This window comes from Ochotona princeps, chromosome 9 (genome assembly GCF_030435755.1).
Source record: "Ochotona princeps isolate mOchPri1 chromosome 9, mOchPri1.hap1, whole genome shotgun sequence".
NCBI classification, from domain to species: domain Eukaryota; kingdom Metazoa; phylum Chordata; class Mammalia; order Lagomorpha; family Ochotonidae; genus Ochotona; species Ochotona princeps.
Genome location: NC_080840.1, coordinates 33,848,060 through 33,868,948, shown reverse-complemented (window position 1 = coordinate 33,868,948; position 20,889 = coordinate 33,848,060). Strand labels below are relative to the sequence as shown.

At 39.7% G+C, this 20,889-nt stretch overlaps 1 protein-coding gene across 1 annotated transcript in view; it reads right to left on the bottom strand.

Annotated features, from left to right (window-relative positions):
* STK3 (serine/threonine kinase 3) overlaps nucleotides 1-20,889 on the bottom strand; it is a 285,278-nt gene that overhangs the window by 74,375 nt on the left and 190,014 nt on the right. The window contains exon 9 of the mRNA XM_004580628.3: nucleotides 7,304-7,496. Coding sequence (XP_004580685.1) covers nucleotides 7,304-7,496 — 193 coding nt within the window. The remainder of the gene's footprint in view (nucleotides 1-7,303; nucleotides 7,497-20,889) is intronic.

Sequence of the window (20,889 nt, the reverse complement as noted above, 5' to 3'; positions counted from 1 at the left end):
AACTCTTGGGAGTATAAGAAACCCATGGAGACCACTATCACCACCTTACTTTCTCTGTCAAATGCCTCTCCACAGCCTCCTCCTCTCCCCACAGTAGGCCAGGCACCTGCTGTTCTCAGCACTTCTTCCACCCAGCCATGGCTTCTCTGCAAATTCCCCTTAATATTCTCCCTGTTTGCTCCTTTTTGAGGATGTATGGAGCTCTTTGGCTGAGAATCTTCACTCTCACCCTGAGGCTGCAATGAAACATTTGGGATCTTCTGATAGCCCAGTGACTCCTAACTCAGTATCCGAGCAAATTCACCTAAGGCATTATGGGAGTACAAGGAAAACTCCATGTACTTCATAAGTGGCCTCCAGTGTGGCTTAAATATTAAGAGCAGAAGCACACACTGGGAAGGAATGGGGGAAATCACACATTTTCCACTAGAGAGAATAAAGAGGGGGATAATCTTAATCTTTTATAAAAATTTTCACAACAAACAGAAAGATTCCCCCAGCAGGTGTTTACCTTTAGAGACAGAGGAAAACAAAAGACTGAAAAGTAATCGTCTCCTTAATGTGTCAGCAAAGTAAAAGTTCAATCAGAGATAAGCACTATCAGTAGAGATGGGAAAGGCACTGGGTTAATCAAAGAAAGCAAATTACTATGAAATTGTATTCCAGGAATCTACTCCTCCATTCCCAACAGTTTTGGTGCACTGCTCCTAATACTCTGCTAATCATCTGAGCCACCACTAGTGTCAGTTGTGTCTCAAAGTGAAAAAGTTGCCCATCTATTTTCTGTAGTACCTTTTCCCACATGATGGGTAGAGCAGATGTCTCTGTCGTCGGTAACACTGAGCAAATCATAAACTTCTGGCCAATCACCCATAAGTAAGGGTTTCTAGGAACACCCTGTTTTCATCGCAGCTGCATCATCCCTTTTGGGTTTTCCGCTTCCTGCCTGGAATGCAGACCTGCTGGCTTGAGATCCGCTGTTGATTTCACAAGCAGGAAGATGAATTTAATGTCCAAAAATATGGAAGTGTAATGATCACCACTTCTCACGTACATTGTGGTTTTAAGGAACTATTACGGACTGACCTAAGAAAACAATGGTCAAATACCTTTGTGGTTCCATACTCAAAATTTTGGAATTTCTAAGATGAAAATAAAAGTGAGTGCTATACCCAGTTAAAAAAATTTTAAACATAAACTTTCATAAAAGAGGGCAATATTTCATCAGATTTTTCTGTTTGGATGACGTTATAACAAGATATTACCAACCAACATATGCTATACATACTGTTTTAGTCAAATGTACATGCCTTTATTTCTAAATACTTTCCATTGCTTAAATGAAAACCTAGTATTTAACATTTAGAGTGTATCTTTGTTACACACAAAGGATGGTTACAAAACTGCAAAAAAATTTTTTTTCTTTCTATAGAGGAAAATAGGTCAGGCTTGTTTTAAAAGCTAATGGCAGGGGACAGCTGTAACTGATCATTAATGTTTGGCTACACGATATGAAATACATGCCACAGTTTCAGTTGCATTACCAGGGAGACACGTGCTACCAGAACCGGGATAGACAAGGTGATGTTTCTGACTTAAAATTTACTGAAAAGAAGAGGATGAGGAAGAATGAAGTAAGAAGTCACAAGATAGGAACCACTGTCCTGTGTATTTGTGGTTGCTGTAGCAAACACTTCTAAAAAATAGAATGATATAAAAGAGGCATCAATTTCTCCAGCTGCAAATTAACTCTGACATTAGCCGATAATTTTTTTTTAATTACTAACAAATTTGATGTTCAAAATTACCTTTTCCTCAACTTTGGTCCTTATTAATTCAATTTCTTGCTTGTGGGATTAAAGACCCCAAAAGACTTGGAGCCAGTGCTGTAGCATGGTGCATAAGTTGCTACCTACAGTATCAGTATCCCATTCAGGTAAAGGTTTGAGTCCCAGCTGCTTTACTTCCAATCCAGCTCCCTGCTAATGCACCAGGGAAAGCAGCAGGGGATGGTCCAAGTTCTTGTTCTTCTGCACCCATGGGGAAGACCCAGAAGAAGCTCCTGGTTTGTGCCTGACCCAGCCCCAACTACTACAGCCATTTGAGTTAATCCACAGATAGAAGAGCTCTCTTTCTCTCTGGAACCTTGCTTTTTCAAATAAAGAAAATACTTTTTAAAACCCATAAAGAAAAAGTTAACTACTGTTCATTCCTTTTGGAAGGTGAAGTTTTAAGGAGTAAAGTTGTTTTCCACCTTCTTCATGCATTCCCAAAAATGTTCACAATGAATCCAACTTGTTAAAATACAAAACTCTAGAAAATAGAGCAGTACACTCACAGATATTCATTTACTTTCTAAATTTGTATAGGACTTCTTCAAGGGTAAAAAGTCATTGTGAAATTCAAAGAAATTCTTAAATACTTAAAATGCCATTTAATTTTTAATTTCTTCACAAAATTATGATAAAAATTCATGTGTAGAGAACAAAATCACAATTAATCATAACTTTAATATGATCTATGTCAACAACAATGGGATTTATGAATATTACCTAATTTGTTCTTCCAAAAATATTTTAAGATGTATTTCACCTGATAAATGATTTTGGAAATTCGTCTTTTAATTTATTGCCAAGAGTAAAGTGACTACACATAAAAACAAGTTTGTTAAAAACTGAAGCTATTGACATACTTCTGAATTTCATCAGACTTTATTTCAAAAAGTCGTCAGAGGATGTACACATGATGGGAAAGGTCCAGAGGCTATTCAGAAAAGAGATTCAAAGCTTAGAGAAGAATGCCTGATTGAAGGTTAGGAGGACCGATACTATTCAGCCAGGAGAAAGCCAAATAATATTTTAATGTAACTAATATTTAAAGATTTGCTTCTTTTGAAATTCAGAGTCAAGGAGAGGCGCAGGGAAAGAGAGATTCTAGTCACTGGTTATCCTGCCAAATGGCCACAAGGGCAAGGGCTGGGTTCCACCTCTTTAACTACCCCACTCAGCAGGAGCACACGGAGCAGCAGCCACCTTCAAGACCTAGAGGGAACTCCATGCCCTGGGTGCCATATCCGGCTGAACACCTTGTTCTGAGGAAAATGAAAGGTTCCTGACTTCCCAGAAATGCCATAGGATTTGCATCCAACTGCATGTCCTGGGCAAAGTGAACCATGCCAGCTGAAGAGGGATATAACAGTTTGCATGAATAATGATAAAACCTATGGAAAAATGAGAAAGCAGTCCCCCTATGTACTCTTCTTCCCAGGTCAACAGCGGCTTGGCATTGGAAGGCCATACTCAGGGATTTACTCCCTTAGCTCAAGGTTTCACAATTATGGGGAAAAAATGGATTTCATGAACACTAAATGTTATTATAATTTTATACTTGTATATCTCGTCCTTTTTGAAACAGATTTTTGGGGGGAATAAGAAGGAAAGAACACAACAGGAACTGGGAAAAAAGATGCTACAGAGACATGAATAGGCCAAACTCATATCTAACAATTCTGTCTGGGGACAGTCGGTAAACTAGGGAGCGAGGATACCTAATGCTCATTCTTCCCTTCCTGTATCTGTCCTAGCCCCTTTCTACTTAAAAAAAAAAAAGTTACTTATTTATTTGAAAGTTATGGAGAAAGAGAGAGTCAGGGAGAGAAAGGAAAAAGGGAAGGGAAAGGGAATGGAGGGGAAGGGAGGGGAGAGAGAGATATCTTTTTATCTGCTGGTTCATTCCCCCTGTGGCTGTGACCACCAGGGCTGTGCCAAGCTGAAGCCAGGAGTTCCCGTGTGGGTAACAGGGAATCAAGTACCTGAGCCATCCTCTGCTGCTTTTCCCAGGCCGTTAGCAGAAGTTGGACAAGAACTGGGGCAGCCGGGACATGAACCAGACTCCGTATGGCACACGAGTCACAGGCAGCAGCAGCATCCTCTGTACCACCACGCCGAGCTCCTGAGCCCTTTCTAAATTCATGTCATATCTGCTTCCTAAAAAATCTAAGGCAGAATCTTCTTTGCTTTTCTTTAGTAATTAAGCAAAATTACATAAATGTGCTATCTAAAATAAAGTGATATAGTTTTAAATCGTTATATATTGTAAGCATCTACAAAGAAGATACTTAAGATCCCTGAGCTCATAATTTTCTTTGAGTAAAAAGTCCCAATAAGACTATGGCACCAGGTTGAAGTCTGGGAATTCCATGGATAATGGGACACTTAGATCGGGGGAGGAGGAAAGGAACAGTGCCACCAACACTGCTGAGAGCCAGTTTGGAGGATTTCCCTGCGACATGCCTGCAGGTGCATGTCTTGTTTTCATTTGCTTTGCTTATTTGTTGTTTTAACAGATCAAATTTTTAAATATTTTTGTCTACAATACCTGGTTTCCTGGACAAGGGCATAAAAGGTAACATGTGCACGTAATTTAACTTGATGAGAATGCTAAATCAGACAACTAGCTTGAAACCCCAATGGAAAAGGAGATGCGAAACAGAATGATTATTACATAATTTAACATTCTAGAGATTCTAGAAGGTTAAAAATAAATCACTGTCATAATCTTTTTAGGGAATAGAGATGCTAGCACATTAGCAAATGAAGCTTGGCCTGATGGGATGTCAGCTGAGACTGCATACCAAGTAATCTTAAAAACCTTCAAAGAAGACTTAGATCTTGAGGAAAAACAACATGCAAATAGTTATGTGGCTCAGTAACTGTCCTCCGTCAACAGCTTCTTCACATTGTCAACTCTTGCTCGACTACACCAGGACAGCCCTTAGGGGTTATTCTAACAGTATGTGATTCAACTTGGGGCAACAGCTAAGTTCCGCGTTATAAAATAACAGCTAACCTACAGAAAAGCTCATAGAAAGTTGGCTCATGGAATTTAAAACTTGCTGATAAAACTATTTTCTGTTTCACTTAAAAAATGGGCTTTCACTAATATTTTTAATTTAAAAATCATACCTATATCCATTATTATTATAAAATCATAACACTGATTTCTATAGTTGTTAAAGCTAAAAATTGTTAGATTACATATGGAAATTTGTGGTATGAAGAACAATGCCTTGCTACTGCATTATGTTTATGTTGATCTTGAAATACAATGAACTCACATGATTTAATTGCATAAAAACTCGTTTTTAAATCAGTGTGCACTGCTGATGTTCATATATCAGACTTCACGAAAAAGTTGTTCATGCACAGGAAGCTAAGTAGCTCTCACCGCAGATAGCTTAAGCTATTCTAACTTATCTCTAAGAATAATAAAATTTTTGTAAAAACTTTCTCCGCTTGTGGAAAAGTGATGGAATATGCTGATGGGACCATGTGCGGTCTTACCAGAGGCTTTTTTTGTTCCACAGGACATGTGCCCTGTACCCTAACTCTGGCTGGCTTTCAGAGTACACAAGACCATCCACCCTATGCCCCTGTGTAAGGCATGTTGGGTATGCTACATATTTCAGAAAACCCATCAGTGATGGGAGACAAAACATCCCTATCTGCCTACCCCACAACTCAGGATTTATCATCTAACAATCTGAATTTTGTGCTTCATTACCCTCCCCTTCCAAAGCACAGAAACGTAACAGGTTATCTAGTGGGACATGGGAAGCAAACAGCAGCACTGAGGCAGGTGGCTCAAAACTGAGGTAGCCTCTACACAAGGAATAACACAACAGGAGTCAGAAAAAGAAAGGAGTGAGCAAAAAGAAAACAGAGAAAGGCAAGCCTTTGGCCTCGTGGATAAGATGCCCACCTCCCGCATGGCAGCACCTGAATTGGAGTGTCAATTCTGCTTTGGATTCCAGCTTCCTGCTAATGTGCACCTGAGATTGCTTCCCGGCTTTTTGGCTAAGATCAAGTGTAATGTGCACCTGGGAAGGCAGCAGATGACGGCTCCAGCAGCTGGCTCCTCAGCACCCAATTGGGTGATCTGGATTGAGCTCCCAGCTCCTGGCTCTGGGACCTGCTCCACCCTAGCTCTCACAGGCATCTGAAGAAGAAATGAGCAAATGGGAGCTCTGTCTGCCTTTGTATGTGTACGTCAAATTTTTAAAGAAGGAAAAGTCAGAAAAGAAAATTCTGGTACCCATTTTCTAGCACCAGCAAAGTGTTTGAGCATTTACCATTCTCCGTGCTCTACAACGACAGAAGTCACGTCATTCAGATTTGCTGCCACCTGCAAGTGACAACCTCATGCTAGGCTCTGAGGGTACCCCAACAGGACTAGTGCAACAAGGCAAGGAAAGATGCTCAGGTGCTGTGAGGAGATCATCTGCTTTTGCCTATCACTGTGAAAATACCTGCACTGTTCACTGCAGCGCCTAAAACTACTGAACAGAAACGACATGATCTGTGAAAGCAGCCCTATCTTTGTCACTCTGAAAGGGACAGAGGTCAGAAAAAGAGGGCGTTTTCCCCTCTGTTTTATCTGGACAGCAGAGAGAGAGAGAGAACAGAAAACACACTGAGATCTTGCATCACAGCTGACCTATGCCCCAAATGCTCACGGTATTTAGGGATGAAGCCAGGAGCCTGGAGCTCCCTCAGAGTTTCCTTTGTGGGTGATAGGGACCCAAGTGACTGAGATATCACTTGCTGTTGTCCAGGAGGTAGGACGTCAGATCAGAGGCAAGAGAGCTAGGACTCAAACCAGGCACTCTGACACAGGATGCAGATGTTCCAAGCAGTGTTTCAACCGTTGTGCCAAATGTCTTCCCTAGAGAGAATGTCTCCATCATCATTTTAGCCCCAGCAACATCCCAGCACGTGCCTCAAATTTGATAAGCAGCTGCAAATATGCATCGAATGGAATCTTCTCGAGGAGAATCCTGTGTCTCTCCTGTTCTTCTGAGTATTTCTTTGCCCATCTCAGCCCTTGTTTCTTGCCTAAGCTTACACTTCCTCTGTCTCTGTGGCTTAACTGCTAATTTAGACAATATGAAATAACATTACATTGTATTTATTGGAAAATAATTTTAGGTTCACTTTTTTAATTGGAAAAGTAAATGTTAGGAATGCTATCTTCTTTCCTCTAAAATACTTTATAAATTAAATTATGTGTTAGCTGACTTCAAAGGTTTCATAACCCTCAACGAAAGATGTGCTACTTTCTGGGATATTAAAACTTGATTTTAAAAGGGTTTACTTCTGTCATATTCTTTTTTCTTTTTGCTGTTAAATAAAGCCAAGCCATTTCCATAGTTGCCTATAAAAACTTAATATGGAAGTATCTTGGTTTCTATACAAGTATACTTTAAAGAGAGAAGACTAATACCCAATGGGGAAAAGTTACTTACTTTTCATAGTTCCATTTTCTTCTTCCTCATCCTCACTATTTATGACCATGGTGCCCAGGTCAGACTCCAGCATCGTGCTGTTGTGCTCAATCATGGTCTGGGCTCCCTCACTCATGGTGCTCGTGGCCCGCATTGTGCCCACGCTTTCTGAGCTGGTCTTTACCATGGTGTGCGAATCTAGCTCATCTTCATCCTGCAAGCAAAATCTTGATGTTAAGGAAGTCTATTCAAAGATGGATGGATTCCTAACAATAATTTCAGCTTATTATACTTTTTATAATGCCCAAATTATCACTATTTCTACTGATTTCAGTATAAGAGCTCACTTACAAATGTTACCATCAGAGAAAATACCCACTGTGCCAGAAGCCCAGCCCAGCCCAGCCCAGCATGTGGCTCCATGGCATTTAGTATACTTCCAATGCTGTACAACCACGACTATCACACATTCCCAGAACTTTTCCATTATCCCAAATAGAACTTTATATTCAATAAAAAAGTCCCCTTCATTTCCCCCTTTCTCAAGCCTTTGGTAACCTCTATTTGCTTTTGTGTCAATACAAATTTTCCTCATCTAGGTACTTCACATAAGTGGAATCATAGAATATATGTTCTTTTGTGTATGGCTTACTTGACTTGATATAATACTTCAATATTCAACCACATCGTAGCACATGTTGGAATTTTACTGCTTTCAATGCTAAATATATTCCTGTTTTTTTTCAACCCAATTTCCTTTTCCCATATAGTCGATGGACTTTTGGGCTTATCCCTTTAGGCTACCAGGTTTAATGGTGGGATGAATACTCATGCAGTGAACTGTTTGTGTACATGCTTTCAGTTGTTTTGGGTGTATATGTAGTAGTGCAATAGTTACACAGTAAGATAACTCTATGTTCACTTTTTTGAGAAACCATCAAACTACCTTTCATATTTGCTGCACTATTCTGCATTCCCACAAACAATGCAGAGGGATTCAATTTCCCACATCCTTGCCAACATTTATTATTTTTATTTTTTTAAAGTAAATAGTCATGCTAATGGGTAGGAAGTGCTGTCTTACTGCAACTTGATTTGCATTTCTCTACTACTGATGATGAGCCATATTTTTGGATATTTACTGGCCATTTATATAACTTCTTTGGAGAAAAGTCTACTCAAGTCCTTTGCCTACTTTTGAAATGAGCTATTTATTTGTTGTTGTTGTTACTATTGCTGTAGAGTTGTTACACATTTTTATTACACATTTTTATGTCACTCCCTTACAAAATACATGATTTACAAATACTTTCAGCCATTGTGCAGGCTGTGTTTTCTCTCAATGTAGTGTTCCATGTTGTACAAAAATTTTTAACCTTAGTGGAGTCTGATTTACCTTTTTTTTTTCCTTTGGTTGCTTTACACACACACACACACACACACACACACACACACACACACACCATAATAGGACCATCAAAGTCAATTCAAAATCTTATTTGAGTGACTATGAAATCTGCTTTTAATAAACAATTGTTCATATACTAAATGTCATATGACTGTATTCCACTTTTAGTGGAAACACTTACACAAACCCTATTTCTGGCAAAGGTTAAAATCTGGGAACATCAATCGCTTCTCGGCCTTTTGGCTAAGATCAATTGTAAAATATAGGAACATCAATGTGTCTTAGCAACAAAGTAGGTGGCTTCACATAACAGGAGTAGGACAGCTATTTGATACTCCTGTTCCCAAATTCACATGCCAAACTTGAGCACAATATCTCCAAGTCTCTCCCTCTGTGGGAAGACCTCTTCATTCTCATGTTTTCAACTATCTCATATTTTGAAAACAACCAAATCCAAAAATACTCTTATATCTCTACTTAGTAATTAAATGCTAATGACACCTGAAATTCAACATAAATCAGAGGTTACTCCATCCACTTCTCCAGTTCTTTCTGTCTCTACTCCCAACAATGACTACCTTAAAGTACAGCAATTATGCTTCCAAAGAGTAACACCTCCGTGTTTTCCTGTGTTTCACACTCTATACAAGGTCTTCAAAAGACAATTCTCTTTGAGCCCGTCTCTTCTTTTCCACCCGCTTTGCTACTAGATACACCCCATGCATCATACCTGGGTCAAGGTAGGTAATGCCTTCTGACTCCCCTTTAATCTTCTTGAATCAGTCAGATATTTGTTAGATCCTTGTGGTCACATACTAACAATATGACCTTTAATCAAGCCATCCAAACCCTTTAAACTTTAATTTCTCCCCTGGATGTCCTTTGATTAAATGAGAAAAGGCAGGGGAAATTGGTGCCTGCTACCTGTATCAGAGTAGCTTCACACCTTCAAAGTGCACAACAATATACCAAGCTTTCTTGAATACTCTTTAAACCACATTAATCTATACGGAATCTATCCAGTTCTTGCCTACATTAAGACTGTGTTACTGCCTGGATTTTAATGTTCTCTGTGTACTTCTCCCATTCCACTGGGCCAATCCTGTTTTCCCATTATTCATACATTTCCAAGAGCAGCAGACTGACAACTTAACTCACTTGCCTTCTTATAGGGGTTATGATTCATAGGATACTAAGCTCACTAAGATTTCCTTATTGATCATGGTTTTTGTTTTCCTGCCCAGTATATCCTTGTTCTCTGAACATCTGACTAGCCTCAGAACCGGTATTCATTATCTCCAGGGCTAATTCAGCCTTTATTAATTACCCTTATTCCCAAACTTCTACAGAATTTACAACCTGAATTACACTTCTGCATTCAAAGTTATGAACTCATAATAATTTGTTAATGACTCTAAACACTTTTTGAACAAAAATTACTTCTGAATCCACAAAGTGCTTCATGTAGTACTCAAAACACAATCAGCACTCAACATAACACCTGTTTACAGATTTATAAAATTATGAACCTTTATAGTTGGAAAGGAACTCATCCAACTTCCTTATAGGCACGGATTTCAAATTTTTTGTTGTGTACCAAAAAAATTTAAATTCCATCTTCTACATAGGCAGTGAAGGTCATACACTGACTTAAAAAGCAGAGGAGCAAGCCCTGGAGCCAGCAGTGAAGATGCTGACTTTGACACTGCATCTCACATCACAGTGCCCAAGCTGGAGCTCCCACATGGCTCCTCATTCTAGCTTCCTGCTAGTGTCACTTCCTGGGAGACAGCAGGGATGGATCTGCTCCCCACATGTGAGATTTGGATTGAGTTCCCAACTTCCCAGCACACCAGTGCTGGCCACTGCAGGCATTTTAGGGAGGGGATCAGAGAATCAGAGCTCGCTCTCTCTCTGCTTCTCAAATAATAATAACAATAATATGATAAGAAGAAAGGTAAAAGGAAAGCTGGAACTAAGAAATAGGATCTTTAAGAGAAGGAAAGACAGAGATATCCTTCATCCACCGGTTTATTCTTCAAAATGGCTGCAATGGTCAGAACTGAGCCATTAAAAGTCAGGAGCTTCTTCTGGGTCTCCCACATGGGTGCAGAGGCTCAAGGACTTGAGCCATCCTCTAAAGCTTTCTCAGGCCACAAGTAGGGAGCTAGATTGGAAGTGGAGCATCCAGGACATGAACTGAACCCAAAACTGGATGCAGGCACTACAGGTAGGATTAGCTTGCTGGTCTCAAGGTCTTTAGTTTCTCTGCCATGTGTACTACTACATATATTACACTTAAATTTTATATAGCTACCTCCAAATTTTTATCTGCTTGAATGCTTAAGAGGTGTTGACTTATAATTTTAACAGCTTAATCATAATTTCTTAGTCTCAAAGAGCCCTATACATATTATTCATTTCCTCCTACTCCAAGCCACCAGTCTCTCTCCCCTGGACAATCAATATGAAAACAGCCCCCTAACTACTGCCACAGCTTCCTGCCTTACCCCTGTTAGTCTCACATGACAACAGGCCAACTGAGCTTCTCCAAAGAGAAATCACATTGTGTTACTCTTTTTCTTGCAAACTCTGCAATTGGCCTTGCATCACACTTAGAATAAAATCCACAATTCTTTAGCACAGCCAAATGCAGCTGCCAATCCCATCTCCTGTCCCATCCCTTCTTACTCAACCATCTCCAGCCACGGTGGACTCCTTTGCTGTTTCTTCAGCAGGCTACACATGTCTCTCTCTCAATCTTGAAACAGACTGATCTCTCAGGCTGGAATGTTCTTCCACAAGACAACTTGAGCTATTTCTTTCACTCAGGTCTCTACTTAGACGTCACCTCCTCAGTGTGGCTTCTTCTGACTGCCGTCTAAAGTGAAGCCTCCATCTTTCTCTGTTATCTTCTCCTATATTCTTCATACTCAGTCCCTGACCTTCTCTACTACTAGAACATCATTCTAAACAACACAAGACTTCTTTTTTCCCCCCAGTACAAAAACACCTAGCACACTATAGGCACTGGATGAATAAATACTGACTGAACCAACTGATAGTTCCATTTGCTAATTTACTCAATTAGCATTTATTTTGGTTTTGCAATGCATCAAGTAGTCAGAGGACAAGGTCTTGAACCTGAGCAAGACCTGGTTTTCTTGCACTTTCTTTTTAAAGGAACTTGACGTCTAAGGGAAAATCTATTCACATGTGAACAATAAATTACTAGGCAATCTGCTAAGTGCTATAAGGAAAGTGTTGACAGTATGATGGGAAGACTAAGAACAGAGCCTGTAGTTCTTTCCTGCATGAGTGAAGGAGGTCTCACAGAAGAGGCTGTCCTTGAGGGAAGTCTTGAAGGATGAGTGTTTGTTCGGTGGCAGTGACGCGCATGCATTCATGTGGATGGGGTGCTTTACGTTATGGCTTCTATTTTGCCTCAGACACATCCCATCTTGCATGGACACTCCATGTCTGAGTTAGGTGGCGTGATTTTGGGTTACCACAGCCTTATGTCATCAGATGTTTGTATACAACTGTTTAACTGTAGAGCTGGCTAATGAAAGTGCCCCCCACACCATTAGACTCTCAAATATCTAAGAGTAGCAGCCAGATTTTAACAAATAGAGTTTTTATCAAAAAGACTATTTTCAAAGTCAGAATTACAGAGACAGAGGGGGAGAGAGATCTTTCATCTGCCAGAACATTCCCCAGAGGACCAAAACAACCGGGGATAAGTGAGACTGAAGCTAGGAGCTTCATCCAGATAGCCCACATGGGTAGCCAGGACACAACTATTTATTCTGCTGCTCTCTGCTGGCCATTATCAGGGAGCTGGATCAGAAGTGGAAGCTGGAACAGGAACTGGCACCCATGTGGGATGCTGGCATTGTGCACAATGGCTTCATCTACCATGCTACAATGCAGGCTCCCAGATACATTCATAATGTTTAGTACCAAACATTGTTCTCATGTAATTCCGAATGAAATTCTTCATTTTAAGGGATGTGTTAAATGAGGTTTGAAAATGACAACTTTATTTACACAAACATACTATCATAAAACACGGAATAGCTATTGAAGAAAATTTGGGAGGGGAATTAAAGCAGCTCACTAGAGATATGTAGCTGATCATTTATTTAATAATGATACAACCAGTTATCAATGAATTGGAATCCCTATGCTGAGGGTTTTTTTTAAAGACTTCTCATTAAAGCTTCTTATTAACTTCATGAGGCATTATCATCCTACTTTATGAATGATGGTAGCAAGGCTCAAATAGATTTAATAATTTGTGTGAAAGCAACTATTTAAAATAGGTCTATCTTAGGCTAACACCCAAGCTCAAACTTCCAATGATGTGAAGGCTTTTAAATTATCTACAGTATGTTTTAGGCTCAATTTGATTTATACAAGGAGTTTTCAAAAAGCTCACGAAATGTGCATTCTACGAAAACTATGCATGGACTTCAAAATTAGACTGCATCAAAATAAACATATTCATTAATTCCAGCTCTTCACAAAGTTTTGAAGTACCCTTGTATGACAATTCACTACCGCATGTTTTGTTTTGCTAAGACATGAAGAGAATGGCATGTACAAATAGACTGACTCACCCTTGATTCAAAAACTAAATTTTTGCTAAGTTGAAACTAATTCTTCCCAGTAGACCCCACTCATGGCAGCAATTAAAGCTGATTTTCTATCAGCTCCTTCTTAGAATTTGCCAGTTTAGAGTCTTATTTTATCATGGTTGAAACTAGTTTATTCCCAAAACACTAAATCTGTTTTTACACATGTGAGTCATTTGTCCCTTATTCTTGTAACAGTCAGTGCTGTGACCAATAACAAGAAATATAACATCTGGATGGTATGACATGGGATTGTCAGCCTTTCTCTATCTGCTTTGTAGCTGAGTCTACACAAAGGGTCCACGGAGCTTACAGCTCTGGACCCGCACAACTGGCTTAGATAACCTACAACACTGAATTGGGTTGTAAGCGAGTGCTCCCACGGAAGATTATTTTTACTTACACAGTCTCTTTGCTTAAGATGCTACTCATTTTACAAGCTGATGGCAAAAAGGGGGGGGCAACAAAAATAGTATAAACACTTAATTCACTATTGAGAGGGTGTCACCCAAACAGTAATTAATGAAGTCCAGATGGAATGGGAACTAGGCTATGAAATTTAAAAACTCATACACTAATAATTTGGTGATGGTGTTGAAAACTTTTCAGCAATGATCTTTTTTTTTTTAACTTTTAAAAACTCCCTAATTCTGAACTTCTTCTTGGTATCTGTTAAGTTTTCATCGGATACTTTATATATATATTTATGGTTTAAGGATATTTGTTACATTTTTTCAAAGTTATACTTATTTATACACACTCCAGTATCCTTCTGAAAGGAAAAGCAGAAAGAAAAACATGTTGATACTTTATAGAGAAAGGTCTGTGGAACAGATGCCTCCCCCACTGCAGAGAGCGGCCAATTCCAGTAAGGAATACAATAGCATTTTCAATCAGTGGCCATCATGTGCCAGGAATGCAAAACAGAGTACTGATGATAATCCAGTTTATGAATCATAAAATCCACATGGAATACAAACGTTTGAAAACATTATTAGGAAATCCTACTCCATTCCTAAGACAGAGTTATGCTCTAAGAGTCAGAAATAACAAGACTTTGCACTAAGTGTCTTTACATGTTCGATATCTACTACTTCAAGGGACTTTTTTAGGTATTCAGTGTCTAACTGAATGATTTTAAGGATCTGTGCACAAACATTTTATTGGGTACTGTCACGTTTAAGACTAATGAGGCAGACTGCTCCTTAAATAGATACCTTTTTTGGCAATATCCCTAGCGATGTTATTCTTGAAATGATATGAAATGCTTTTGTTACAAACACCATCATCCAAGAAGGTAGTGTAAAAGCAGTGATACGAAAGGCTTCACTCGGCTGCACAGTTCCAATGAGTTGGCCTTCTGCTGCAGCATGGAAAAAAGAATACTCTTCAGGAAAATGGGTAAGGCACATCCATGAACTAATTACATAGGTTAAATTGCATAATGACCCAGGTATCTTGAAAACCTCTTAAAGGTGCCATTTAAAACAGCCAGCAATGAATTTCACAAACATGCTACACATGCATAGCTAGGGTTTCAAGACAGTAAGAGAAACCCCAGGGGCTCAAAACAGAGCTGCAATGATAAGTTAAACTGGATTTTAGAGCTGCGCAAAGAGTGTGACGTATTTTATATATCTTTTAGTGGTTAAGGTAGGCAGGAGGTGGCTGGAGGATAGAAGCCTTTGGGTTTTGACATACAGGAATTGAAATCCCTGCACAAAGCTGGGAAGTTTGAATGTTAACATCCCCTGGGAAAGAGCAGACAGGACATAGGCAAAGGTCTCGTGGGCCACAGGCAAGGCAGGGCTAGGGATACCTCGCTTGAGGATTTACAGCCTTTGCCTGGCTTTCACTGACATGACCCACACAATCTGCGGGACCTCATGAGACACCAACCTCCTGCAGTCCAGCACGGTGGCATCGTGGATGCCCGAGGGACACAGATGCAAATCCATCCACCAAGATCATTCCAGAACTCACATTATATTCAGGAATAAAATCCAGCTGAACCGGGGCTCATGACCACAGAGACAGATGCACATAGAAACAGGCTATGAAGTGTGGACAGACACAGCAAACAGCAGAGTCCGAGCAGCCCTGCTTTCTGAGTTGAGCTAGCTTCCTTCGCCGGCAGAACCCTGCGATTTACCAAAACATGCAGAAAGAGTAGATAGTGGCATTTTAGAGTCAAGGGGGGGGGGGACCTAAAAAGAAATATTCTGGCTAGAATGGAGAACATTAAGTGAACATGCCACCATGCACAACCTAACTGCCAGAGAAAACATCAAAAAATACTCTCCTTCAATAGCTGCCCTTAAGCACCACGCACCATTGCAATGCCTTGACACCTGAACAAAGTACTCCACTGGTATTCAACCACTGAAAATGACTAAGGGCGACAGGACCTGAAAATGTGCACGAAGAATGAACTTTCTTGCGCTGCTGTCAGTAGGTGGTCCCCCTGTGCCGCTGCAAAACCAGTGCGCCTAGACAGCTGTTGTCTTTTGACGTACCTGCCTTCAACAAACAGAACCTTCATGGAGCTGTGCTTTCTGCATGTTTGCAGGCATGTTTTAAAGTGACATCAAAGCTTTCAGAATCTCCAAAACTCATAAAAGACTTGTTCATCAGTGCAACAAGCCTAAATGGTGTGAAGGCGTGTGGGCAGGACTTCAGAGGCTCCATGATGCAAGACTGAACAAGTTCTTGGCATTATGCAAAGTTTCTAAACAAAGGATTATCTTACATCCCCTGTGCACAATACTGATACACAATAGAGTGAATTGAGGGGTGAAAGCAACTTTAACCGTGACTTTTCTTTTTTCTCTCACAGCCAAAAGCATGTCAAAGGATTAACAAAATAAGAAGTTTATAAAATCAAGTATTTCAAGTAAGAACAACACCTTTAAAATCCGTGTTGTTACAAACGGTGAATAAAATGTCCACAAGAGGGCACCAAAGACAAAAGACTAAAAGTCCATTAACTGGAACTTTACACATACAAGTTCATAAAATAGGTTATTGCATTTACTAACATACAGTCAATATTTTTGGTAAGTGGATTCACGGCCACTGATAAGTTCATAAATTTAGCTATTATAAAATCCAATCACTTCTGCCATGCTCCTGCATTCTTATGTAAGAAATGGTTTTGTTTTAACGGCCAAAGATGTCTTCTGCATTCAAATTCCCACAGTGACCAGCACAGAACAGCAAGAGCACAGGGCACAGCTGATGATGTCACAGAATTGGAAGAAGCAGACAAGAAGAACTAAAGATGCGCATTACTTCGCCATGGCATTCTCACTTGCTAGAATAAACAGAACAGCTTCACCTGTCTCCATGTTTGTTTCTCCTCCTTTCTTTCTCTTACTCTTTTTGCCCTATTACAAAAATGTTCAAGAACAGAAACTTTGATACACATTTAACTGAAGAATCAGCACTTGCACAAATTTAGAAAAGACAAAAGTAGAAAATGCTTTTAAGAAATCAATTCCTTGGGCTTGGCACGATACCCTAGTGGCTAAAGTCCTCGCCTTAAAAGCACCAGGATCCCACATGGGCATCGGTTCTAGTTCTGGCAGCCCCGCCTCCCACCCAGCTCCCTGCTTGTGGCCTGGGAAGGCAATGGGACTCTGCATCCTTGTGGGAGACCCAAAACAGCCATGCCTTCTGTGTTCTCAGTTCACTACCAACTGCAGGAAAAACCCGGTTCTCTGAGCTTCCCAGCACTCCCAGCACTTGGGCATCAGACCTGCCTGTCCAGCCACTAGCAACTCGGATGACCCACAGACACTTCAAATCAGTGCAAAAGTGACCTCCTCCTGTCCACGCAGCCAGCAGCAGACCATTGCAGCCAGAGTGTCAGAAGTGCAGAGAGCGTGGGCAAAGCGAACAGAGAAGGCTCTGGCCTTCAGTGTCCTCCTATCATCAAGTCTGGCTGCCCCTGACCTGGCTGCTTTTCCTTATTATTTTTCCGTGGCCCCCAAAGCAGCACAGTGTCGGCTGAGGAGGGAGGTCCAGCAGGATGGGGAGCAGGCAGCGGAGATGAGCCGAACCGCCGCCTTGTAAGGCAAATGGGACATTAGAGAACAGAGCAGTGAAAGGAATTTGAAGAACAGGTAAATAAATTAAAATACACTCAATGTTTGTGTTGGTATTGTTGTTTATAGACACCAAAAGGACAATCCATGAGGGGAAAAAAAAAGAGCTAAAGTAATATGAAAGCTAAATATCTTTGCTCTGTGAAAAACGACAAAAAGTTAAGTCTGAGTTGACAGAAAATATTTGTAGAACACACACCTTACAAAGGACTTACATCCAAAACAAACTATTCTTAAAAATCAGCAATAAGAAACTAAATATCACAACACAATTAAAATATAGAGATTATTGAAGAGATATTTTGTTAAATAAGATATGTAAATGGCAAAAAGCATGCCATGTAAAGGGCAAACAAATCTCCAACAGGTGTATTACTAAGGAATTGAACATGAAGACGACAAAGCAGTATCACTAAGCACTCACAAGAATCAGCAAAATGCAAAAAGCCGACACCAGGCATGCAGGTGCACAGCAACTGAAACTCTCAACCCCAGGGGTGGGAATGTGCAGCGGTACAAGCCTGGGGGAGGCTGGCAGTTCCTAAACAGGCTAGATACATCGTGCGATCCAGCAACTGTGGTCAAAGGCAGTAGGCTACCCGACTGACTTGAAAACTGAAATCTAAACCACAGCTGGCAGGCAAATCTACAAGGCAGCTCTATGTATAATTTCCCCAAACTAATAAGTAACCATGATGCCCTTTAACAAGCAAATAAACAAGCTCCATACAACATAACACAGCTATACAACGTAATAGTATTCAGTGGCAAACTCTGCTATTAAGCCAGAGAAAGTTATGAAGGAATCTTAAAAGCACATTTATCTTAAGTGAAAGATGTCACTGTTAAAAAGCTATAGAGAATAGGATATCAGTTTTAAGACATTCTAGAAAGGCAAAATATAGACAGTAATCATTTCAGCAGTTACAAAGGGTTTGGAAAAACTACAGTTGCACAGGAACTTCTTCTCTCTCATAAATAAAAAACTTTAGAAGCTCCGGAGCTGTGCTGGTTCATTAAGTGAATAAATTAAGAATAAACGGACACACTGTGATGGTAAAATAGGGTTAACTGAAGGTAACACACACGGAAACTCTCTACAACATGTTTGCAAGTTTTTTGTAAATTTAAAACTATTGTAAATCAAAATAATTGTTTTAAGTGAGGAGAGACACGTATTGTGGTGCAGCAGGCAATCTCTGCTTGCGACACCGCATGCGACGCTGGACACCTGGTTCAGACTCGGCTCTTGAGTTTCTGATCTTGCTCCCTGCCCACAGGCCCAGGAAGCAACAGATGAGGGCCCACGTCTGTGATGGAACTCCGAGCTCTTGGCTTGTAGCCATTTTGGGAACGAACCTGAGATGAAAAATCTCTTTAACCGTCTATCTCTCTCTACAATATTTTTTAAAATGAACATGAGAAAACTCTCCCTGCTCAATGTAAACAAGTATATACTCAGTATCTACTCTAACACAGGCTCCAACACGAGAAATTACAGGTCAATGATTCCCTTCTGTCACACTTATCACAATCAAGCAGCTTCTAAACAGGCTGGTGCATGGGCTCCAGTCTGCACCAGTCACTGAGAAATTTCTCAGAGTAAAAACCAAACACTTCTTTTTCTTTTTTCAAAAGTAGACAGGTGGCTCAAAATGTTCTAACCAGTTACTAAGTATTTTACATATTATATTAATTGTTGCAACCCCCAATGAATCATTTTTTTCAATAGAAGTAGCAAAAGCATAGATTTTAAGTGATTCATGTAAACAGTTTTTGTATTGAAAAGAACTCCGCAGTCCATTTAAAAATATATATTTATTTATTTTCATTGGAAAGTCAGATTAACAGAGAAGAGGAGAGACAAAAAGGAAGATCTTCTGTCCAATCATTTACTCCCTAAGCAGCTGCAATGGCCAGAGCTGAGCAGATATGAAGCCAGGAGTGAGGGGCCTCTTCCAGGTCTCCCACACGGGTGCAGGGACCCAAGGGTTTAGGCCATCCTCAACTGCTTTCCCAGGCCATAGGCAAGGAGCTGGATGGGAAGTGGGTCCACCGGGATTAGAACTGGTGCCCAAATGGTATCCTGGCATGTGCAAGGAAAAGACTTTAGCCACTAGACAACCTTGCTGGGCCCTGCAATTCATTATTTAAGAAAACTTTTATAATCTCTTCTCAGAATAAGATATTTAGAAAACATTTAGTAAAGTCAACAGGTAAATGCCTTCTTTAAAAATAAAAACAAAAGGATGCACAAAAGGTGTCCTATTTTTGAAAAAAGTATTTACATAAATCACTTAAAATCTATGTTCTGCTTCAAACTCTTAAATTGACAAGATGATTTGCATAAAACTGCATTATACCTCACATAAAAGCAGTAAAAACTCTCCTTGGTGGAAAGAGCACTCTGTTAACACACATTTTTATTTAAATGTGGACCCTCCACAGGTGATTAGGTGTGTACACAAACTATAAACAAGTATATATATGCTATTTAACCAACTAACACTAAGGAGCTGAAAATATCTTACACTTAGAAAACAAATTCTTGCTATGTGAATCTCAGCATCAAATTTATATTAGGATGCTGGGGTCTCTCCCATTGTTCACACGTACAATGTCAGGATACACATAAGTGGCAGAATGATACACTTATGACTGTTTATAAAGGACTATGCATTGAAATAATATAGGGGAAGTCAGTGCTGGGGGAGGGGATTTGGGTGGGGGAGGGAATGCCACAGCCTATTGAACTGTATCACAAAATAAAAATAAGAATAAATAAATAAGCATGCCAAAAAATTGTATTACATGCTTGAAAATGCAAAAAAAGAAAAGATCTTTGTCACATTTAGCAATGCATAAATACAAAAACTTTGCACGTAGGATTAACTTGCTGCAAAAATCCCTATTTGCAATTTGTTTAATTTTTAATGTCTATACAATTACTCCAGCACCTATCAAAATATGTCAGTTTTTCAAGATGTATTCTTATCATGCTTTTTTGATAACAGATATAAAAACCAAATCCCTAAAGTACTATTTGAAATCATGTTCCGTACTTTTCTTAAGGAAAAAAAAGTAGTAGTTTGTTTATATTAGCTACCCAGGACACAGGTGTACAGCACAGACAATCTTAAAAAACAGCATATCATAGACCTCTTTCTTTTCAAAGCCACACGGAAAGTTGGTAGAAATGCCAATTTAAGTCTATGCCAGTAATTTTTCCCAACTGTTATAAGCTGAATTACATAGAAGTAAATTAAGTTTGGAAAAAAAAATTAAGTTAATGCTTGTATAACCCATAGATTACCTAAAAACTATACTCAGAATGGAAAAAAGCAAGAAGCACAATGGCATCAGGTGTTAACACTAAATATCAAATATAAATATCACTTACAATGCAGCAACTTCATATGGTAAACACAGTGCTAGAATTTTTAAATCAGGGGAAAA